We start from the raw sequence: 25,696 nt of genomic DNA, 5'->3' as shown, positions 1-25,696 counted from the left end.
CTTTTGGCATGTGGCCAAAATAGTAACGGCTATTTATGACATGTGACATGCATGGTGTACCTTATACTTACGGATATTGGAATAATAATAATTATTATTTCAACGGTTTCGGATATGATAGAGAAACTACTTCGGATTATATAGTAAGTCGTTTCGGATAATTTCGGTTCCAGATACGATTATTACATTTTTAAGGAAAATAAATTTTGTTGTTGCGACGGAAAATTCCACTTGTTATTAACTCATTTTTCCTTTTCTCACTCATAGTTTGGTGTCGTAAGCTAGAAGAGAGGCGGCTTATAGTTTCTGAATTCTTATTTTAGCCTTCCTTCTATGCTTCAGTTATTGTTCTGAGGGTATCTGGTAGACTGTTTTTTTTTCTTATAAAACAATGTTACAAACACTGGAAAAGTAAACAAACAATACCATCGGGAAAAAACAAAACCTGTCATAAAATGTGTGCATTATTTTTTGTTATTTTTTTTAATTTATTTTATTATTTGACTCCGCCCATATTTGATTCGGATATGGATATATTTTCTTATTTTGGGATATCCGATAGTTTAGCATGGATCGAGGTGTTCATGTTCACATCGACAAAATTATATGACGCTCTCACTAGTTTGACCGAAGAAGTTTGACTGTTTCGGACTAAGTAATAAAAATGTCCCTGACTACCATATTGCTGTATATCTTCAATTAAATGGCAACCCTCAGTTATTTTTGGGTAGCAATTCTTTTCCTTGTGATTGGTAGCATTGTATAGTGAAGTGAGCTATAAGATACGCTGCTAGGGACTCGGCGACTGGTGTCTTCGTCATCGTGTGCGGATTTTTATTCACGTTAAATTTTAATGCCAGCAGTGTGGGGTGCTAAATTATGTTGATTTAATGAAGTGAACAATAGTATTGGTGATGTTGGCCTTAGGCTTATCGTTATTTCGCAAAAAAACTGTAAAAGAACACACGTTTACTGTAGTAATCCGTCAAAAATCGAGAAAGCTTCAAGCGTTTGAAGCTTTCTGTTTCGCATTGATGGAACTATGAACCTGGACCCTTTAACGTTTAGCTTATCGCAAATCAATTATCTCGTTGTAAATCTAAATAAGAAGAACTTCAAGCAGACAAGTCAAGAGTTGACCCAGGTAAGGATTCCTGTTTTACATTTGCCTTTGTTTTCTAATGTCGCCATATTGTTAAGTGCGGAAAGCCACGAGCTGATTTGGTAATCGAGCATATTTGCTCTATTTGTGCTGCATTACTGTAGTCGCGCTAAGCGCTGTGTCTTGCCAAGTCATCCGTCGAATATGTTTAGCATCTCCGCAGTTAATGACGTATCTATTCTTCAACAGTTCCTAGTATAATCCGTGCATTTTGCCCGTTATGTAGGTACTTACCTATCGGTATAAAATGAATGTTCATTCGTTGTGCAATCGATATGGAGGCATAAATGTGCAAATATTTATCAAGGCTTACAGTCATATCTACTGAAACCATGATTCAGTAGATAGTTTTATGGCACAGTTAACAAAGGAATTATGATTTTGTTCTTATGTTAATTTAACCCTACTTATGAGTACACCAGTATAAGTAAATTCTCTAATAATTTAACCTACTTAATATGGTAGTGTTGTCGAAAATCTATAATTTTCTTAAAAAAACGGATCCTATTGATAGTGTTGACATATTATTAAAAGATCAAAACCTGACAATAGTATCTGTCCATGTCATAATATACCTATTGTACTTTGGAGGGTAGCTCTAGAAATGTCAGCTTCTGACCTGTCCTTAAGTTGTGCACATCGTCCTGGCTATCCCGGAGTTCTTTTGTGAGTATATTGTAGTCCAAAAGGTGTCACATTAGGGTTAAGTTTTCAATTTAATCTACCTCATACTAGGTACCTACATTAGATTCTGATAATATTGCACAGATTTTTAGGGTATTGTGTTGGCTAAATATTGTCTAAATCTGCATAATACCAAAGGTAATGTAACTAACCACAAGTAAATGATAATTATGTGTGCAATAATTTGTGACAATTTCATTTTTATTGGTTAACACATGAGTTTCATAAAACCAACAGGTTGACCATATGTTTTATGAAATAAGCCAATTTGAAAAGAGAAAGTAAGAAATTGTTTATGGAAATAAACTAGTTTTTTTGTTTGGATTAAGAAACTTGTGATATCCTTCCAATAAATATTTGATGTTTTATAATCATTCATAGTAGATAAGTTATAAATTTTATACCCTCCAATATCAGTGGGTTGAATAAGTTGAGCCAGTAACTTTTAAATAAATAATATAATTTAACAAGATGAATAATGTATTCACAAAAACAGTCTTTTGTGCAATTGCGGTTGTAATGATATGCAAGGCGAATTTTTTTTTTAAATTGTTTTACCCTTCTTCTGGCTTCTAGTTCTAAGTCAATCTAAAAAGAGTAATAAAATAGAAATCTTTGTAACTTAACTGAATATAAAATCTACCTGTCCTTACCTATCCCAATTCCAAAAATCTATCCCGAAACAAGACTTGAAATCAGGAGTCCTGTGCAAAAATATCTTGGCCAAATGAAAGATTGTTGTTATGTAAGTGGGTACAGCAAAAATAGAAACATTCTAGATTTTAATGGATGTACATTAAAACTAAACAGTTTTAATATACACCCATTACCTACAATTTTGCTGGGTTTTTGTAATTTAGTTTGACAGCTCTTCTGGGTTGGAGGCAAGAGAGAAACCACTGCCCTATTTATCCCTAAAAAGTAGCATAGAGATGTGTGATGAGCTCTTAAATTGTTGCCGTCCTTTGCAATCTGTCATTTACAATATGACCAAGAAATAGTTATAGCTAGTTTTTAGTTCTGTGAAATTAATTTGGTGGTTGCCCGAAAAATCAAAATCATTCTTCATTGTAATTCCTATTTGAAACCCGTCATTCAATGCAGACTATTTTTAAACATCCATAGGTACTTTTTACTACATACCTACATGTTTTGCAATGCTATCAAACAATGATAAAAATTGTTGAAAAACAAGACCATAAAGAAAGATTGACCTCTATAACTACTGCTCATATTCACTAATGTAATGTTATAGACACAGTTAATATCATGCTAAGAGAAATGACTGTTACAAACCCAAAAATATAGTCATATGTACATGAATATAATATAACGAAAATAACTATAGAGATAAAGGATGGAAAGCTCTCTGAAATATACCTTCTGCCAATCTTTAGTGTAATTTCATGTATCTATGTGTTAAAATTATGTTTTCACCTCTCCAGCATGAAAAAAGTGCTTTGTTTCAACATTACATTGTTAAAATTGATTTTGTGATGTTGGCGAAAAATAAGTGTGTTGTACAGGTGTAAAGTTGTATGTTTCACAGGAGAGCAAATTGTATTTATGTCTCGTGCCTTTAAATCACTTAATGTGCTCAATAGTGTATTCTAGAACCTTGCCTTTGTCATTGCCTTCTTGTTGAACAAATAACTATTTAATGGTCATATTCATACAAAGAACATTAATGACTAATGTTCAATCATTAACTAATTACGATTTCATACTTAGGTAAATGAGTTCGAAACACAGAAATAATATTTGAACTTTTGTGGTTTAGTCATAAAATAAGGAATAGAATTACGTACCTATAGAACGGCAATCAGCGCCAGACCTAGGTTAACCTCACCCCCTTCGGTCTTACTTTACTCTTCTATCGTATGGGCGTCAGACGTCACAGATACGTGTCCACACTAAATGAAGTGTCTGATTCTGTGTAAAAACCTGAACAGTCTTCAAAAATGTATTAGAAAATGTATTAGATCTAGCAGATCTACTATCACTTGGGGTATGACTATCAATTGGGGTAGGCACACGTACAATGTACGTGTACGTAAATTGATAGTCATACCCCAAGTGATACCCCAAGTCATACCCCAAGTGACATGTACGTCGTACATCCACTGCAAGATGAACTAAGTTTCCACACTTCACCGAGTTTTCTATTAGACCAACGTGATAAGTGGTGAGCCGAATATATAGCCGTCTATAACACTCGAGCCAACTGTGTGAAAGTAAACTGCACTTAAGATAAATTGAAACTCATTGGTGCAAACCCGGTAGCGGGGTGGCGAACCGGCGCTTCCCGAATGAGAAGCAAGCGAGTTAATTTTAATCAAATTATCAAGAACAATGTAAAGGAATAATATAAGAAACGTCACATTAGTAATAATATAATTTCAACCAATCAGGTGACGCTCTCAGGTTTATATCCGAGAGAGACACATGCATAATGTCCCATTCGCAAAAGGTCCACTTCGAAGAAAGATAATAATGTTATATTTGGTTGAATCATTTCGTCAGTTTTATCTTTGCTTTTGGGTATAAATGATTACCTATTTTATTAGACGTAGGCACAATCACATCTACCACCCATCACTATTTTGATCAAAATTAAGAGAAGCAATATAGGTAGCAACATAATTCTATACATACACTTCTCATCAAAAAAATCGAAACACTTCCGTTTTCATTGTTTCTGTCCGAATTTAACACAAAAAAGGAATTCATACGATGAAAAAAAATACATAAATGTATAGCTAGCAGTTTGGCCATTGCAGTAATAAGCGAAAATTCTAAATTCAAAATTAGAATTTCATTTGTTTATCTTATAAACGAAATGAATCACTGTTTTGAGACAAATGTGTGTTTAGGGTTGGAGTACATTTAGCGTTTAAAAACTAAAAATTGGCGCCTATCCTTAAACTTTTTGTTTTTTATTTCAATACTGTGACTTTGGGACGTCTGAAAAAAGGTTTTTTTTCTAAAACGTATGGATACTTCGCCCACAGAAGCCGCCCAAGTTGTGGCATTGCTGGATTCTGGCCTTAGTCAGCGTGTTGTGGCTGCAAGACTGCATCTAAGCCTGTCATCTGTTCATAGAGTCTATAAACATTATCGGGAGACTGGTTTGTTCACGCGCCGTTCAGGATCTGGCAGGAATCGGGTCACTTCTGAGCGAGATGATCGATTTATTGTAACAACTTCTTTAAGAAATCGACGCCTTAACGCTTTTCAACTGCAGCAGCGGCTTCGTGTTGTACGAAGGGTGGCTGTAAGTGACTCTACAATTAGAAGAAGGTTGAAGGATCGTGGACTGGTACCGCATAAGCCAGCAAATGGGCCGAAATTAACTGCAGACCATCGAAGAGCGCGCCTTAACTTTGCACGTGAGCACCTAAATTGGTCATACCTACAGTGGAGCAAAGTTCTCTTTTCTGATGAGTGTAAAATTATGCTGTATGGTAACGACGGAAGGAACAAGGTCTACAGAAGAGACGGAGAACGCTATGCACAATGCTGCATTGAAGAAAAGGTCAGCTATGGTGGCGGTTCGTGGACGGTTTGGGGAGGAATCAGCGCCGACGGTAAGACAGAGCTTGCTTTCGTGTCTGGGCCACGTCTGCCTGCACTAAACTGTCATCGGTACGTCGAAGAGTGTCTCGAGCCTCATGTGATGCCCTATGCACATTTTATTGGAAACGGCTTCATATTCATGCACGACAATGCTAGGGCTCACACCGCGAGCGTCGTACGAGATTATCTTAACGAAGTCGATATCTCTATTAAGGAATGGCCAGCAAGAAGCCCGGACATGAATCCCATTGAACATCTGTGGGATGAATTAAAGAGACGAATTCGAGCAAGAGATCCTGCCCCAGAAACACTTAGCCAGCTGCAAGATGCAATCCAAGAGGAATGGGACAATATACCACAGCATGTGATCGTGACTCTCATCCGATCGATGAAGAACCGTATGGAAGCAGTAATTAGAGCTCGGGGAGGGAATACAAGTTATTAAATAAACGTTTTTTAGCTTTTTTTTTCATTTACGTGTGTTGTTTTATCCATTTCCTTTATACTCCATACGGAATAAAAATGACTCATTTAACAAAATACGAAACCTATGAAAAATTCATTTAAATTTAGAACATTAACATTAAGATTTGATAAGCGCATATTACTCACTATTAAACGACATTTAACATTTATTCCTAAATGTACACATTTTTCTGATAATCCTGACAAAACGTAAACTTGCAAGGTGTTTCGATTTTTTTGATGAGAAGTGTATATTTTTTGCGACAGTTTTATAAACAATGTATGAGACGATCCTTTAAAAATAGAATAGGTACGATTTTCGGTTTTAGTAAACACTTATCTTCACGAGCTGGACACCCGTGGGTCGAAACTATACAGTATTTGAAAGCGACAGAGTTCCATTTGCGAAATCAAATAATGGTCTTTGGGTCCAACGTGACGATAAAACGTGACTAACGTGACTCATTCTTTCGTCCAGAACTTGAGACTTCCTGTTTTTTTCAAAGGGGTGTTCAGTTAAATTACGTTTCGTGAAGTAAATAGTGTCGCGTATCGAGAATGAACATACCAACAAAGAGTTGTCGACAGTGCACGGGCTTTCGATAAAACAATTTATTAGCATTAGCCGATCTCTTGTAAGGCAGGGCGTTGTGTCCACGGTGGTTGGGTGAATAGACAAAATGCTAAAACTACTAGAGGTATAGTAGTGAAAGAAAAACCCGCAGCGCGGAGTTTTCTCATCAATGGGAAATACTATGGGATCTCATGACATTAGAATTGAAGATAGTCGAAGACTAAAGCACTAACTAACCTATCGGTAAACCAGATAGATCTTATAAGTTGGTAAACAGTACCAGCACTCATCTCATACTAAGCCTAGGTGTTTTATCAGACAAAAAGTTATTATCTAGACACTTCGATAGTAAACTGGAGAGAGAATGCATAGAACTCTGGCAATACAAACAGCTCATGGGGAAATCATAGGAATTCTCACCTAAGACACGCTATTGCCATACAGCATGGTGGTTAGACCACTAAGTAATTTATGGTGTAGTAGTTTGGTGGCCCAGAACCCACCTCAGCACAATCCTCGCAAAACTGCAGCAGTTTCAGTCAGAGATACTTCTATATAATAATTAGTGGTTATTTAGAAAATATGAATGCATGGGTTTAGCTGTCTGGGACCTGATATTAGGCAGCCAAATTACTAAATTGTATAACAATATTTTGTAAAGTACGTCTAGGACCCTGTGCCGAGGTTTTTCTTGCAGTTTCTTTTCCCCGGATATAGAGTTTTAGAGAGTTTTAGGTGAATAAGACGTTCGTTATATAAAAAATGCCGATTCAAAGTGTAACCTACTGAATAAAGATATATTTGTATTTGAATAGTATACAGGGTGTTAGTGACATCGTAACGAAAACTTTCGACGGTTGATTCAGACTGTGATTCTCAGTTGATATCAAGTGGAATTTTCCGTCGCAAAAAAAATGGAAATGAAAATAATTAAAAAAAAAACAAAAATAATGAATTTTCCGACAGGAAATTTCTCTTAATATCAACTCAGAATCATGGTCTGAATCATCCCCCTCAGTATTCGTTACGGTGTCATTAAAACCTATTTGTATGGCTACCTGTATGTACTTGGATGGGGTATAATTGACATTGTAACGAATACTGAGAGGGATGATTAAGCTCATTATTCTGAGTTAATATCAAGTGGAATTTTCTATCGCAAAAGTATAAAATTGAAAATATGTATTAAAAAAAATTAAAAAAAAAAACAACATGAATTTTGCGACGGAAAATTCCACTTGATATTAACTCACAATCATTGTCTGAGTCACCCCCTTAGTATTCGTTACGATGTCACTAACACCCTGTATAATATAGTGTGGCTGTGTAGTAGAATAGTTTACTGTTAGTAAATATCGATAATGAAATATCGATATGTCCCGTGTCTATTAAATAATAGGTATTTTCTTTCTATTTTATTTTTCGAATTCGGTATGTAAGGAAAAAATAAGTTACGCTGATTCTAAAACTATTTCGAAACTTCATCTTAATTAGCCTTAGGTATTTCTCTAGTTTTAGCTCTTAAATCAGTTGGATAGTGTTTACCATAAAACAAGTACCTATATATTTCTGTCTGTTTAACCAAATTGTCATTGCCAAATGCCGTTTATAATAAATAAAACTTACTTAATTTAATCTGTATCACTAGGGTGAAGTGTACTAAGAGTGTGCGGTTCACAAATTTAATTGAAATAGCTCCGATAATAATGGCCATCACTAACCCTCACCATATTTATTAGAATCATAAACTATTCAAACTTAATTTAAGAAATGAAAAAATAACAAAATCGTATTTATATCTATCTTATTGAGCCTGAATATACTTAGGAGCCGCCCACAGTTTGGACACATTACCCTAACAAAACATCAATATTAAAATAATAATATAAACTAAGCAAAGGTAAAGATATAAAAGTCATTCACCCTTCTTTAGGAGACGTTTTTTAAAAAAATAGAATAAAACAAGTACTGCATGAATAGCAAAACTATTCAAACTGGTTGTTTTAATAGCTTATTCTTTCATTTAAAAATATAAAAAAAATACCTTGAAAATTACCTTACATACCGAACATGATTGATTTGATTTGATGTTGCCCTATCCCGCACCAAATTGTGATAAATGTTTTCTTGCCACTGGTTGCCTGGAAGAAATTGTATGTTTTGTCCATGTCTGTAAAACTTGTTTTGTATGTTGTGTGCAATAAAGTATATTTGTATTGTATTGTATTGTACTATTCCCCCATTTCTCAAAAAAGTCCCCAAAAACCGATACTGGTGCTGATTCCAGTACACCATATAAGTTTATTTTAAGCTATAGGTACCTGTCATTTTCTTATCCGCCGAAAAGGAAAGAGACGCATATCCACAGGCATAAAATTTATGGAACACACCTCAATTTTTTGCAGCAATTTAAAAAAATCTCCCACAATTTATTGGCTAATACTTACATAAACAGCCTATATACATCCCACTGCTGGGCACAGGCCTCCCCTCAATCAACCGGAGAGGGTATGGAGCATACTCCACCACGCTGCCTCAATGCTGGTTGGTGGAGGTGTTTTTATGGCTAGTAGCCTGGACCAACGGCTTAACGTGCCCTCCGAAGCACGGAATCATTTTACTTTTTCGTGCAATCAGGTGATTAAAGCCTGAAAAGTCCTTACCAAACAAAGGACAGTCTCACAAAGTGATTTTGACAAATGTCCCCATCGGGAATCGAACCCGGACCTCCAGATCGTGAGCCTGGCTGTCTGTATTGGCTAAACGGATTGCATGTCAGCGAGATACCTATTTTATTCGCCCAGGCTATTCATTCATACACTCGCTCTTTGAAATTACCAGTTGTCAATCATCCGTCCCTTTCCTTTTCGGCGGGTAAGAAAATGACAGGTATAACTTAAAATAAAATTAGGTGTCTGCAGGAATCGGAGCCAATATTATAGTAAAAGTTTCGGGGAAACTCTTATGAAGTAAATATTATGAAATATAAAAGTCCTCATGATAAAATATTCCCCCATACACCACCTTACATTTACCGTAAACACACATCCATCATAACATCCCCATCACAACCAACATCCCCAGCTAAAGAATTCAATTTCAGTGTGTATCAAATAGTTGACGCAGAAGCTGAATTGGCAGGTAAAAAATGGGGGTTATTTTGCTTAATAAATTACTTTATCCCCAAACTTTTCCAAAATTACCAATCTGGCGTGTGCGTCAAGCTAGCGGCCTCAAAAAAAAAATGGGCACGAAAAAATAATTTGACCATACCAAAAAATAGTACTCTTATTGAAAAAAATAGTACCTGTTGTAAAAAAATTAGTACCATCACGGTTCTGGATTTATAGCCATGGTTTATTGCACTTGCTAGCTTGACGGTGAGCGAAATTTGGCGAGAGTTAACGACAAGGTCTTTCGCTTTGATTTAAACGCCAAAAAATAGTATCGAAATAGTACTCACCCCCTGCAAAATACCGAAAGTAGTACTTCAACGGTTCCAAAGTTATAAAGGCAGTTCTTTGATCCCGCTAGCTTGACGTTTTAAAAATACCTATTATCTGGGGAACGCTTGCATACTTCAGTATGTAACTAATGTCAATAAACTCGTATGAAATAGTACTCCCTACCATCATAATTTTGATCCGATTCTCTTTGTAGAAATGTTAAAAAATCATCATAACCTATGCCATACATTTGTTGTTGATACAGTCACGTAGACAATTACATAACCTCACAATTTATTCGTAAGTATTGCCATTTTGGAGGTCTACCCTACCATTTCTTTGCACTTCAGTGCTGCTATTACAAAAAATTCCTATTGCATACACCCATAAGCACTAATTTTAATAGAAAATGGCTGCATGGGTCTAGTTCTTATCGAAAACAATCTGTGATTTTAATACATCATAATACATTTTTAATCTGCTGTTTTATTTTATAATTTATACCTTCATGTTGAATTTGTTACGGATCGAAGTGTTTGTTAATAAACAATTTGCAGTATTTGTAGAATAACTCAAAGAGTGTCAACAATGATATTACTTTCATCTAACAACCCTGGCACATCACCAATTTTTACCCAAAAATGGGGAAAAATACTGAAATCTGACAACATTCTTGACCATGTGTAATAATTTTGTTCGCGACTGTACTCGTCTTGATAAATGTATGACATAGGTTATAATGACTTTTTGACATATTTCTACAAAGAGAATCAGGTCCAAATTATGATGGTAGGGAGTACTATTTCATACGAGTTTATTGACATTAGTTACACACTGAAGTATGCAAGCGTTCCCCAGATAATAGGTATTTTCAAAACGTCAAGCTAGCGGGATCAAAGAACTGCCTTTATAACTTTGGAACCGTTGAAGTACTACTTTCGGTATTTTGCAGGGGGTGAGTACTATTTCGATACTATTTTTTGGCGTTTAAATCAAAGCGAAAGACCTTGTCGTTAACTCTCGCCAAATTTCGCTCACCGTCAAGCTAGCAAGTGCAATAAAACATGGCTATAAATCCAGAACCGTGATGGTACTAATTTTTTTACAACAGGTACTATTTTTTTCAATAAGAGTACTATTTTTTGGTATGGTCAAATTATTTTTTCGTGCCCATTTTTTTTTTGAGGCCGCTAGCTTGACGCACACAATCTGGCAATCCTGGCTCGCAATCGGTCGAAACTGTACGATTGGATCGAGCTCGTGGTTACCTATGATTACGCCCCACCGATTTGCTATACACAATTCCGATTGCCCGTGACCTTGACGCATTGAGCAGGATGGATTGGATAGTACAATAACAGCTTAAAACTCTCATTTCACTACCTACCCTGTCCATATTGTCTATCCAGCCCGTTACCTCAAGGTCGGGGGTTTGCATCTGCCTACAAATGAGCTAGTACATTGCCCGATCCCGATGCCCAAGCACGCGACCTTGACGCATCGGGTCCGATGGATTTGCAAGTGTAATAAGCGCTTAAGGTGCACCTCGTCGAATCATGTTTCTTGTAGTTCCGTGACCCGCCGGGTTTTACAAGTATGCTGGTGTCATTAGTTAATGTACTGAAGAAGCATAGGTAGGTATGTTGCTCATTTATAAATTGTTAGAAAGCGCAATTATTTTTCTGTAATTTGGAAACACGCCACCCAGTTATTGCGTAGTAATGTAGTTTCATTATAAAAAAATATGTAATAGTTGATAAAATATATGTATTTAAGTCTGCCTGCGAATGTATTTTTTTACAAGATTATGCGCTTGTGTGCTTTTTTTTCTATATTGCGAGTTTAAATTCTGTTATACGTGAATGCGTGTATCCAAATTCATAAATAAATATACATTAAGAAAACATTTCAAAAAATATAAGTGCATATTTCTGTGTCTGCTGGATCCAGCTCCAAAATGAAGACGTGGCCTAAAGGTCTATGTAATCAGGCCAAAAAATCTCAAAAAAAAAACCTACCAGTGACATGAGACGCGTTTGGCTTTGCTACAAACCATGGTATAAGTAGACCAGGTATGCTCAATCCTATGACAAGTCGATGGCGGGACCATTGCTAGCCCATTGATGACGTAAGTGTTACCATTCAAGTGGTATCTCCAACAATTCAAGGACGCGAATTTTATTATTGAAAATTAATTGAATTACTGTCCAATGTATTTAATTACTAATATTTGTCACGTAGATATACAAAAATCATTAAAACTGTACGTAAATCTTCTTCTAAAAGTACGAAATTTCCTTGCAAAGTAAATTGAAAACATTGGATGTGGGTAATTTATTTTTTACGAAATGGCAACGCATTCCAATGTATTTAATTACTAATATTTGTCACGTAGGTATACATAAATCATTAAAACTGTACGTAAATCTTTTACTAAAAGTACAAAATTTCCTTGCAAAGTAAATTAAAAACATTGGATGTGGGTAATTTATTTTTTACGAAATGGCAACGCAGGGTCGAATAACGTCAGCTGGGCTAACCATAAAAATGCTGTCTGTTTTGAGCATACCTGATCTTATAAATAATACCATGCTGTTTTGTCATGTTGCAGATTAACTCGAAGTTTAGCTCTCTACCTACAGTTTAAAATTAATCAACCTGTCAATTTTATTCAGTTTGTTTTCTGATCACTTCGATACTGGCAGAATGGTCGTACTCCTAAGCTACCCATTGCCATAATAAAAAAAAATACGATGCTACAAACTACGAATTTACTTGTTTGACAGATTGTCCACCTATATGGATTGGAAGCAGAAAATCAACTTTTGAGGTGTCTACTGAGTGAAGCTGCAAAGTCGTCGTGGGATAGTGATCGTCCTGGCTCGTCGTCCGTCAGTAGCATACACGCGTCGCTCCTAGCCCAGCACCTCGCGTCGTTGCTCAATCATCCGGCAAAATCTACTGTGGTTTGCCGAGCAGTCGATCAACCCACCCGATCTTTGCAGAAGGTACGCCAATTAGTTAGGTAATTACGTACGTTCTATGTAGGTATGTTGGTTGGAAAAATATTAATTTTAATTTGAGTTTTAAAAATAGTGCCATCCTTCATTAACTGTACAAGAAAAAGCTTGTTTTACAACTCAAAGTAATTTAAGTTTGTGTCTGTCAGAATCTGCTCCAATTTCTACATACTTCGATGTATTTAGTCATATGATTTTAATAATCAATAGGGTAGTTTCCAACTATTGAAATCAGATACTTTTTACTAAACGTCAAAACACGAAATTACTATGGAATTTGTATGAAGAATCTGTGACGTCATAGAAAAACGTGACAAAATGTCGCACTTATTATTACATTTTAGGTACTCTATTAAAATTCATAAATAAGATAAATAGAAAAATTAAAATGTTTTTTGTCACCTTTAGATCTGTCTTTATTTAGTAATCAGAATTTCATAATTTTTCTTTGACCTATGAAACTACCCAATTGTATATACTTTGATATTTATGTATTAGTTAACCTTAAAGTGTTGGATATAAATAAGACAATTTCGCTTGTAGCGAACTTGAGGATTCTGCAGGATGAGTATAACAAGTATTCATTAACATTCAGAAAAAGTATGAATATGTGTAAATAAATATTCCTACATGACAAATGCTCTTTTGTATTTAATAATGTTGATATCACCAAGAATTATGGTGAAATTGAAGAAGTTTTACAAAATTAAATCCTTGTAGATATAGTTTTGCCAGTAATGTGCTTCCTCATTTGGCATGATAACAATATTTATAACTCTTGAGTGCTAAACACTATAACTAAATATATAATTAAATAATTATTGTAACTTGTCCAATATTCAAATATACAGGGTGACCCAGAAGTTCAAGTTCAAAATGAAAAATTGGATAGAGGGGCTCATTAGCTATTAGAAACACCCCCATGTATGATCAGCGATTATTTATGGTTTAGGGAAATATGACCCATTTTGTACCTTTTTCTAGATTTTCTACCTTACTTCAGAAATCATCATTTTGTCGCTATCCCTTTCTTAATAATTCTTTTATTTTACTTCATAACTATGCCTAAAGATATGTACCGCTAAGTGAAAAAATAAAAACAGTCAAATCAAGGACAAAAATAAAGTTATTGGAAGCCAAAGTGAGAATTCGACCAAAAATGTTAAACTTGTTAATACTTCGCTGAAGAATAATAAACACATGAGATTGTGATGGACCCTGAAAGTATTTATAAAAACTGCTCCATTTAGTAGGCTTTTAGAAACATCCAAACAAAGTAACCTTAATACGGACAAACTAAGTCTCATGTGTTTATTATTCTTCGGCGAAATTTTAACAAGTGTAACAATTTTGGTCGAATTCTCACTTTGACTTCCAATATATTTTTTTTATCTTTGATTTGACTGTTTTTCTTTTTCCACCTAGCAGTACACATTTTTAGGCACAGTTATAAAGTAAAATAAAGGAATTATTAAGAAAGGGATAGCGACAAAATTATTATTTTTGAAGTAAGGTAGAAAATCTAGAAAAAAGTACAAAATGGGTCATATCTCCTAAACCCTAAATAATCGCTGAACATACATAGGGGTCTTTCCGGTAGCTAATGAGTCCTTCTATCCAATTTTTCATTTTGAACGTGAACTTCTGGGCCATTCTGTATATTTTTTATTATAATTAATGTTGCCAAGTGGGGATCATACCAAGTAGCTATCTTTGTAATAGAATGAATACCATTGCTTTATTAAACAATATTTCTACTTTTTCACAAGCAATTTAGGTGAAATATGTTGAAATGTATATTTTATACTTATGCTACTATCATAATATTATTTACAGATATTAAAACCTACAAATACATTACTCAATCGACTTTCAAGACTTCTAAAGCTTACCACTGCAGAGGATGTTGCCTTCTCTCTGGTTTTGAGGAGGAATTCATCAAAAACTGAAATTGTATCATTAGCAAAGCAACATCTAAAAAAGAGATTCTTAGATCTCGTGCAGTGCTATCTCGACGCAGGTAAGATGTTTAAGAGACTTTATAAAAATATGATGTTATAATCAAAATTTAAAATGTATTTGTTATCAAAATTATACATAAGTAACTAGCTTTTGCCCGCTACTTCGCCCGCGTGGCGTGTTATAAAAGAGAGATCTTTGTGTGTGTGGGAGAAAAGTTAAAAAATGCTTAATTTGAAAACATCTATCTTACGCGGTTTAGATTTTTCATACAAAAGGATTTTCCCGCTAATTCCCGTGCCCGTGGGAATTTCGGGAATTCCTTTCTTAGTGCATCTCTACGGTACCTAAGCTACGTCCCTTCCAAATTTCAAGTGCCTACGTTTAGCCGTTTAGGCTGTGCGTTGATATGTCAGTCAGTCAGTTTCTCCTTTTATATACTATTTAGATAATCCATCATAAGCAATACAACAAGTTTATAAAGTCAACCAACTTGTCAATCCTTTTGGATATGGACCTGATTTATTTATGTGACCATACAATACAATACAAAAACTCTTTATTGCACTTGAATCACATTAAAAATACATTAGTATTATAATTAAATTGGTAGTACAACAGGCGGCCTTATTGCTAAGGTAGCAATCTCTTCCAGGCAACCTTTAGGACCATACCTTGTGGATCATATTACATTATTCTTATTTTTTCAGAACGCGGACATCAAGTAGAGCGTGCCGGCCTTCAGGAATGCAGCCCTGAAGTGTTGCAAACTCTTCTAACCAGTCTCGCACATGAAAATTTTCGTTTAGCAGCAGTGACTAAAGACTTGTTTTTGAAACGGTTACGTGTGGACTTTCCCCGTGAAGTAGTGCCTATTGTGCTCGCGCCTCTGTTGTATCCCGACGACACACAGACGCCGCTGGAGGAAATGACCACAGCTGACGATATGGCGACCGCCATGATGGATAACTCACTTGCGGAGATAATCCGAGACATCGGCTATTCATTCACATCATCTGTCGAAGACTGCAAAAACAACATGCTGAACTTCGGCGCTCGGGAGCCTACTGCAATAGATGTTGCTCGTATCATATCAATGATGATCAGATACCATGCCACTTTGCAAGAAGGCCCGCAGATTCAAACACCTGGCAATTTCTGGATGAGCCATGAAGCTAAGAAAGATCCCATACAACACGGACATGGCGAAACGTGGAATGCCGAAGTATTTGTGCAAACATTAAAAGAATTGGCATCTAATTTAAACTGGAAGGAGGTCATATTGCAGCTTGATCATCCCGAATTCATTGTTCCTGACAGACAGGGACTTGGTCTGCTATTCACGATTTTACGACTCGGCCTTCAGAGTGCTGGATACCCGGCTAATATATTCCCAGTTGAATATCTCTGCCGTAGATGGACAAACCTAGAGGGTCAAATGAGCTTGATCAGTAACATTCTCAAACATCCAGAAATCTTCAGTTTTGCTGATCATCCATTTCACCCCGTATCAATTGATCTATTGAAATCACCACCTGAAACTGATAATAAAGAGATATCTACGTGGCGATGCTTATACCTCGTGGAACTACTGTTGTATGCTGCTGACCGTGGTTACTACATGCAAGTTCACGAGTTGTTCAAGTTTCCTCTTCAGCATTGTCCTGACATCTTGCTGCTTGCTTTACTACAAATCAGTCCACCTATCACTGTATTCAGGCAAGAGTTATTGACAACGCTGATCCCGATTTTCTTGGGCAATCATCCGAATTCGGGAATAATCTTACATCATGCGTGGCACACACAGAATCCCAATATTAAACCGATTATAATGCACGCCATGGCTGAGTGGTACATACGCGGCGAGAGCGACCAATCCAAGCTGTCGCGCATATTGGATGTTGCACAGGACCTCAAGGCCTTATCACTTCTATTGAACGTTCAATCTTTTCCTTTCGTGATTGACTTAGCCTGTCTAGCTTCGCGAAGAGAGTATCTGAAGCTGGATAAGTGGCTAACTGACAAAATAAGAGACCACGGAGAAACTTTCGTCTCAGCTATGGTAAAATTCCTTCAAAGAAGATGTCCAGTGCTGGGAAAAATACCCGAAGAACAATTACCGAAAGCTGCGCAGCTGCCACATGAAACGGTCGCTACAATGCTGGCCTGTTTGCAGTTGTGTATACCAAACGTACAACAAGACCTACAAGAAGCAATTTATAATGTAATAGCTAACTGCCAGACGCTCATTCTGAGTAAGACTAGACAGAGCATCGCTGGAATAGCACGGCCACACACAAGGGTATTAGAAACTCCTTTTAATCCGGCGGGTATAAGCGGGCAGCTATTTACTCCGCACGTCGACTCCATGACCAACTTGACTCCAAATGTAGCTAATATGAACTTGGGGGCTCCGGCAAATACCACATTTGCTATGCCCGGAACTCTGGGACCTCTAGTAACTACACCAGGTTCTCCTTCTCGTTTGATGGGTGCGGGTCCCAATAGTCCATTTACAATGATGCCCTTGCAACATAATGCAAACGTCGCCAACATGGGCGCCCTTGCAAGAATGGCACCTGCGCCAGTAATGGACAAACCACGTATACCAGATCCAATTCATTTCCCCGAAATTATGCACAACGTGTCTAAAGAAATAGAGGATGAAGCTAATGGCTATTTTCAGAGAATTTATAACCATCCACCGCATCCTACTCTGTCGATAGACGAAGTGCTCGAGATGTTGAAGAAATTCCAAGATTCTCCAAACAAACGAGAACGGGAAGTGTTCTCTTGTATGCTGCGAAATCTCTTCGAAGAATACAAGTTCTTCCCTCAATACCCTGACAAAGAGTTGCACATAACAGCACAACTTTTTGGAGGTATCATAGAAAAAGGACTGGTTCCAAGCTACGTATCGCTAGGTTTGGCGTTACGATTTGTGCTTGACGCGCTGCGCAAGCCAGAAGGATCTAAAATGTATTATTTTGGTATAGCTGCTCTCGATCGCTTCAAATCACGACTAAAAGATTATCATAAATACTGCGAACATGTAAGAGCTATACCACATTTCAGCGAATTTCCTCCTCATCTAATCGAATACGTGGAGTACGGCTTACAGAGTCAAGAGCCGCCTACGAAGCCGCAAGGAGCGGTACTACCGGCTAGCCTGGCTGCCATGTTAACTCAAAGCGCAGTCGTAACTGTCTCTGCACCTTACAGGTATTAAATTATTTATGTATGCATTATCTAACATTTAAAAGTTACAATATTATTCCATACATTAAATATATGTTACATATAATTACACCAATTAAATAATGTTTAATATAGACATATTTTTATTGTAGTAGATAGTAGTTAAACATATATATATATATGCATATTTAAAACTGCTTTTCTTTCGCAGGGCTGTCGTATGTGCGCCCACATCAATATCAGTAATGTCAAAAGTTACAAATGCCGCTGGAGGCATGAGCAGCCGACCCTCCATTGCCAATGCTACCAATATTGATACTCTGCTAACGGCGACTGACAGAGAGGAAAAGATAAATTCTCCTCCAGAAGCCATTCAGGATAAAACTGCATTTATTTTTAACAACCTCAGTCAGTTAAATCTGCAAACAAAATGCGAAGAACTCAAAGAAATAATCACTGACGAATACTTCCCATGGCTATCTCAGTACCTTGTCATGAAGAGAGCTTCGATTGAACTTAATTTCCACGCTCTGTATTCCAATTTCCTTGATGTTCTGAAGATCCGCGAAATTAATAAAATGGTCACAAAAGAAACTTATCGCAACATCAAAGTTCTATTACGTTCGGACAAAGGAATTGCAAACTTCTCTGACCGCTCCCTACTAAAGAACCTGGGCCACTGGCTTGGAATGCTGACGCTGGCGCGCAACCAGCCCATACTTCATGTGGACATCGATCTCAAAGCATTGGTGTTAGAAGCATACCACAAAGGGCAACAAGAGCTTCTCTACGTGGTTCCTTTTGTAGCCAAAGTATTGGAATCCTGCGCTAAGAGCGTCGTCTTCAAGCCGCCAAATCCTTGGACAATGGCACTAATGAATGTTCTTGCGGAGTTACATCAAGAACCAGATCTGAAGCTGAACTTGAAGTTTGAAATAGAAGTGCTCTGTAAGAATCTGAGCTTAGACATATCGGACCTGAAGCCTGCTATTTACTTAAAAGATCCTGAAAAGCTGCGACTAATCGAGTTTCAGCTTTCACAACCGAAACAGAATAAAGAGGCAGCACCAGCCATGCCAGTAAATCAGACTATCGTGCAGGCGCCGCAGATGCAGATGATGGCTCCGCCGCCACCCATGATCCCCGCGGACGACCTCGCCGCCACTGCTCCCACGCCTACGAGTGGGCTTGTAGCCAACGACCCGAGCTTGATGGGAGTTATTGGACTACCTGAACCCAGATTTAATTACTTAGATGTGAATGTGTCCTCCACATCGGCCTTTGGCCAAAAGATATGTTTCAATCCCCACATTATTCTATTCCAAAACTATCCTCATTTGAAACAATTTGTGAAACCTGCCATTGAACGATCAATTCAGGAATGGATTCACCCCGTTGTCGACAGGTCAATCAAATACGCTTTGACGACCTGTGAACAGATCATAAGGAAAGACTTCGCCTTTGACCCCGACGAAGTAAGAATGCGCACCTGCGCTCACCACATGATGCGGAACCTTACCGCCGGCATGGCCATGATTACTTGCCGCGAGCAAATCATTAGCACGATCAGTACCAATTTGAAAGCTGCATTTGTCACCGCTCTGATGCCTTCCACCCCACAACAGGTAATATTTTGTTTAGCGGTTGTTAAATTATTTGTAAATATATTCTTGCTTTTTTACTAATGTTTATTTTTATTGCAGAAAGAGATAATTGAAAGCGCTGCTGCAGTTCTTGCCACAGAAAACATGGAGCTGGCGTGTGCTTTCATTCAAAAGACAGCTGTAGAAAAGGCATTACCAGAACTGGATAAGAGATTGATGAATGACTACGAAATGCGAAAACTCGCACGCCAGGAAGGCAGACGATATTACGACCCGATCGTTTTGACTTACCAAACCGAGAGGATTCCCGAAAGAGTACGCCTTCGCGTGGGAGGACCCACTGATCAACAGATCGCTGTTTATGAAGAGTTTGCGTGCAACATTCCTGGATTCATGCCCGTGCGAGATGCTGGCATGTTTATTCCTAAACCATCGGCTCAGGAACAAATCCCTCAGCTGACATTTAGTCAGGTGATCAACCCGACCCAAGTTTACGGCACTGACGAGATGAGCGCATTAATTTCTGCCGCCGAATTGTTCCTGGCTAATGCATTGGCTGTGGCTTCCATGGCAGTGCAGGCCGCGAATATGCACACCCTCCTTGAGTGTCTTATCATGGCAAGGAGGAACCGTGACATTGTTTCGGGGTGCACCCTGTTGCAGAAGGTATACATTGTAACCATTATGATCATTTAAGTTATTTTCGATGCAGGTTTGTTAATTTATACATTTTATGTCTAGGCCGTGGAAGGTCTTCTCGACGGCCACATCGTTCAACCAGGCGCTAGCAGCGACCATGTTGAGATGATGACTAGATATCGAGATATCCACCTTCGAGTTCTTAAGCTACTGGAAGACGCCCGAGTCTACGGCCACGTATGGACTGCCAAACAGATCACCTGCTGCCTTACAGAGTGCAGAGAGGAGCTCAGATATAACTTGGAAGCCATTGACTGCCTTATAAGGAACCACTTGGTGAATCTGCCTCAGGTGGGTATTTTGAAATATTAGGGTAATATTTCTATACCATGTCCAGTCGTCAAATACATTTTGTTTTATATTTTCGCATATAAAAAATCTATTAACTTGTTTCAGTATGATATCGCCCTCGCCCACACAATGGACAGCGGTAACAACTACATGGCTGTGGCATTTGCCATGCAGTTGGTCCAGCTGTACCTAGTCGATGATAGGAATAACATGTATGCCAATGAATCCGACCTTTACCACACTACGGAAATGCTGGTCCGTATCATGTCCCACTCACGTCAGCCTCCACCTGAAGGTCTGGGCACCTTGATTGAGATGCTCCGTGTGAACCAGGACCCTAGCGCGTACCTCGGTGAGAGGTCGCCCCTAGGACCCACTGCTCACATTCACTCTGGAATCCTACAAGTGCGGGTAAGTTATTGTATCCGTGTAATCAGTAATCATATCTTTATTTTACAAATTAATTTTACTGAATTTGTACTACTAAAATATGATTTATCTCCAGGCTCGCGATTACGACGATCCTCCTGGTCTACAAGAAAAGACCGAGAATCTCCTTCGCGAATGGAGAAACGTTCTCCTCAGTCCCCTTACTGAGATTGAAATCGCTCAAAACTTCAACCTTTATGTTCACCGCATGAACATGAATGGAATACTGAAATCTGATGAGATGATCACTAGATTCTTCCGTATTGCGACACAAATGTGCATTGAGAATGTATATCAGCAGCTGAATGAGGACAGGATGACTCCTCCTGCGAGCCCGCCTAAGCGCGAGAAATATTACGCTATGTGCGACTCCTTCATCAAACTGGTTTCCTTGCTGATCAAGAACACGGCTGATGGAGGTAACCCCACGCCTAAGCTGAACCTGCTAAACAAGGTACGCTCTTCTCCGAATTATATTTTATTTAAACTCCTTAAGCTGGCGTCATTACTAATGTGAACTGTTTTCCAGATCCTCGGTATAATCGCTGGCTGCTTGCTTCAAGACCACGAGGAGCACGGCACTAACTTCCAGCAGCTGCCGTACCACCGGCTGCTACTCATTCTCTTCCTGGATATGAACATGGCAGAGCCTGTTTTGGAAACCATGAACTACCAGGTAATTTGGGTATATAGTTAAGCTATTTATATTTTAGTTATATTTGTAAAACAATGCATTAATGACTGACGTAATATGATGTAGGTCCTGACAGCATTCTGCCATACACTACGAATCATACGTCCGAGCATCGCACCCGGCTTCTGTTACGCCTGGCTCGAGCTGGTCGCACATCGCGCCTTCATCAACCGCGTCCTTGCTGTTACGCCACAACAAAAGGTAGCAAAGAGTTCTTATTTGGGATTTTAATTTGACTAAATTACTCGACATTTAAATTGCAACTCGTTTTTATTAAGCAACAGTTATATTTTCAGGGCTGGGGGATGTACTCGACTCTGCTGATTGATCTATTTAAATTCCTCGATCCGTTCTTACGGAATACCGAACTCGCTGCGCCGGTCATGATGTTGTACAAAGGAACCTTAAAGGTTCTCTTGGTACTGCTCCATGACTTCCCGGAATTCTTGTGCGACTATCACTACGGATTCTGCGACGAGATCCCGCCAAATTGCATCCAGATGAGAAACCTGATTCTGTCAGCGTTCCCCCGGAACATGCGGCTGCCGGATCCGTTCACGCCGAACTTGAAGGTCGACCTACTTGCTGAGATCGCTCTACCACCGCGAGCCGTCATTAACTATGCAACTATCATTCCCTCTTCCCAATTCAAGAAGGATTTAGATGCATACTTAAAAGCTCGTGCTCCTGTCACCTTCTTGTCGGAACTACGAGGAAACATGCAGGTTTGTAGATATTTAATAATATAAAATGTATATGCCCTTTAGTCATGATATTTCATGTCTGAACTGAGACACCTTTTGCTTTAGGTTGTGAATGAACCCGGCCGCCGGTACAATAGTCAGCTGATGAACGCCGTGGTCCTCTACGTCGGCACGCAGGCGATTGCTCACATTCGCGCCAAGGGACAGACTCCTAATATGTCTACCATCGCCCACTCCGCACACATGGACATTTTCCAGAACTTCACGGTTGATTTCGACTACGAAGGACGGTAAGCTTTGATTCTCAATTCTCGACATTATGTTTGTATACTTCCGTGCTTGTTGTAATCCATCTGATTATGAGGTATCTAAGGTAGTCAGTTATGTATAGTGTATGTATTAATATTATTTTCTTTGCTAACTCAGATACTTGTTCCTGAACGCGATTGCGAACCAGCTGCGCTACCCTAACAGCCACACGCACTACTTCAGCTGCTGCCTCTTGTATCTGTTCGCTGAGGCCAACTCAGAGGCGGTGCAAGAGCAGATCACTAGAATGCTCTTAGAGAGGCTGATCGTCAATCGCCCGCACCCGTGGGGACTCCTCATCACTTTCATTGAACTCATCAAGAATCCTATCTACAAGTTCTGGTCGCATGAATTTGTCCATTGCGCTCCGGAGATTGAGAAGTAAGTGCTGAACATGTAGCTCACTTTGATCTATTTTTTTACTTACCAAGATAGTTATTTTTTTAACATCAGCATTATAAACTCAAACTCGAAATCCCTATTCAATGTAACCCAATAAGACAGAAGTTTACATTTACGTTCTTGGGGGTTAAAATGGCCACATCGAAGCAATTCATCTAAGAAAGCAATATTGCAATTTGACATAAGTGCGCAATGCAAACAAATGTCAAAAAGCAATATTGCTTTCTTAGATGAAATGCTTCGATGTGGCCATTATAACCCCCCTGTTCTATCTGTGGAAGTAATCGATTTATTTATGCATTGTAGGAATGTTGAATTGTGTTTTAAATAACATTGTTGTGCTTGTTAGGCTGTTCGCGTCAGTGGCGCGATCCTGCATTGTTGACAAGACAGGTGCTGGAGGGGGAGAAAGGGAGATAGCCGAGTAGCGCCGCGCCAATTGGGAGTCTGTTCGGCACAAGCACATATTCAAAAGCTTTGTCGAGAAAGGTATTGTACCTCATACATAAAATAACCATAAACAATAAAGTCTATATACGTCCCACTGCTGGCCACAGGCCTCCCCTCATAATCAACCGGTGGAGGAGCATACTCCACCACGCTGCTCCACTGTGGTCTTGGTAGAAAAGTGGGGTAGTAGCGCGGGACCAACGGCGTAACGTGCCTTCCGAAGCACGGAATCATCTTATTTTTCGAACGACCTAATGGATACAGCCTGCACATATCGGAATTTAATTAAGTCAATACATCATACAAGTAAGATCTACTTATGTTGTTGTTACAGGCTTCCAACACCAGGCGCGCTACGGTGAAGCGTCGCAGACACAGCCTTCAATGTCGCAACCCCCCAAGCACGCTATGCAGTGGAACAAACTCTTCAAGAAGTAAACCCGCCCTACACTGAGCATATTTTACGCAAACGCATACACGCGGTCGGACAGTTCGATACCAATTATATTACATAGTGATTAGACTTAAATTTCACGTTTACTATACTACGTGCTCAAGGAACAGTGTTACAACATGGTGGAACATTTTAATCCTGATCTTAGATCAGCTGACCAGTGTTGTTGATACACATTCTTTGAGTGACTTAAGTGCTCTTTTTTTTTTTTGTTTTCATTTAAATATCATATACAGAAGAATTACTCATGACCATTAATTATATAATGTACTTTAAAATCGGACATATTGTGCTACAGTTATACGTTATGACAGTTTTTGTATGTTTATAAAATCAACTCGATGATTAGTTCTATTCTGTTTACATTTTTAATAGTCAATTCTTGAGCCTCGGCTTTTACAAAATTATCAAAAGATAAGACGGAACGGCAGCGGACGAACCTGTTATTGATTTATATTCCTATTGAACATTATTTATTAAAATTATGATTGTCTTTATCGTGGTAATATCCAGTGGTGGATGTCCTATTTAGTTAGTACCTATAAAGGATGTTTATATCACGCTAGCTCAAATCTCTTGTTCTTGTCACGTGTTGAAATAGCTGCATTACAATTGGCACGTGACCAGAACGAGAGTTGTGACGCCGGATTAAAGTTAAGGCGACTTGTACAGTGATACGAAATAACACTTCGTCAAATTAAGAATACAAAATCGACTGATTAAAGTAACCGCAAATGTTGCGTATGCGTCGGGTTAATAGAATGTAGAAGCGACACCTTCGCTACTTATAATGAAAAGTTCTCTTAGTGTTAAATACCGTTCAAACGGATCGATGAGTTTCAATCAGTTACTTACGACGACTTAATAATAATAATTGTAATATTATTAGTACCTAATTAATTAATAATTAAAGTAATAATTTGATAATAAGTTTTGAAATGCAATGCATCTATTGCTCTGTAAAGTTTTCTAGATGTGTTTTTTCGAATGTAATTTAGTGTTAATGTTTATGCTACAAATTTGTCATTAAGCCATGTAATCCCATTTTCTAAACAATGTGTTGTAATAAAATATTTTTCCAATAATCAGTTTTTGTTGCATTTCATCTTATATGTAAATTTTAATTGCTCTAATCTCAACAACTGTATAGGTACCTACTTCACTTGTTTTATAACCCTTGAAACAAAGGTGACCTAGTGCTGCACTTTCGTATTAGGTACCTATATTAAAACAGCGGTGAAACGCGAGTCCGACTCGCCCATGAAGGGTTCTGTACCAGCAAGTAACAAAAGTTCTTTCAGTTTGACCGTACAATTTATATAACAAATGTCAATTTTATGTGGAAATGTAAAAAGGCCAAAATTTTATATTGGCCAATAACCGGACAGAATTAAGTTTATAGCATACGTGAAACGGCGCCATTGGCCCGGATTATTCATTCATAACTGTTGTCAATCCGCTTGCCTCTATTCTTTGCGGCGGATAAGAAAACCCTTTACATTTGAGTATGAGTTCTAAATTAAAAATCACACAGGAACGATGATGACGATGATTTTTCCAATTCTGCTATGATTTT

The 25,696-nt window shown here is 38.1% G+C and overlaps 1 protein-coding gene across 2 annotated transcripts; it reads left to right on the top strand.

The window, feature by feature from the left end:
- The first annotated feature begins 773 nt into the window (after positions 1 to 773).
- LOC126379896 (CCR4-NOT transcription complex subunit 1) lies at positions 774 to 25,211 on the top strand. 2 transcript variants are annotated; one of them, XM_050028882.1, is made up of 16 exons: positions 774 to 1,144; positions 12,694 to 12,915; positions 14,764 to 14,947; positions 15,597 to 18,108; positions 18,296 to 19,709; positions 19,788 to 20,354; positions 20,430 to 20,678; positions 20,784 to 21,089; positions 21,184 to 21,561; positions 21,637 to 21,783; positions 21,868 to 22,002; positions 22,098 to 22,526; positions 22,611 to 22,795; positions 22,932 to 23,195; positions 23,566 to 23,705; positions 24,001 to 25,211. In XM_050028882.1, the coding sequence occupies exons 1-15, from the start codon at positions 1,043 to 1,045 to the stop codon at positions 23,642 to 23,644; spliced, it is 7,173 nt and encodes a 2,390-aa protein (XP_049884839.1). In that variant the 5' UTR covers positions 774 to 1,042; the 3' UTR covers positions 23,645 to 23,705; positions 24,001 to 25,211. The 2 variants fall into 2 exon arrangements, with proteins under 2 accessions (XP_049884839.1, XP_049884838.1); XM_050028881.1 differs by having other exon boundaries at positions 22,086 to 22,526.
- The last annotated feature ends 485 nt before the right edge of the window (positions 25,212 to 25,696 follow it).

This window comes from Pectinophora gossypiella, chromosome Z (assembly GCF_024362695.1).
Source record: "Pectinophora gossypiella chromosome Z, ilPecGoss1.1, whole genome shotgun sequence".
Classification (NCBI taxonomy): Eukaryota; Metazoa; Arthropoda; class Insecta; order Lepidoptera; family Gelechiidae; genus Pectinophora; species Pectinophora gossypiella.
This window is presented reverse-complemented; position numbering and strand designations above follow the sequence as displayed.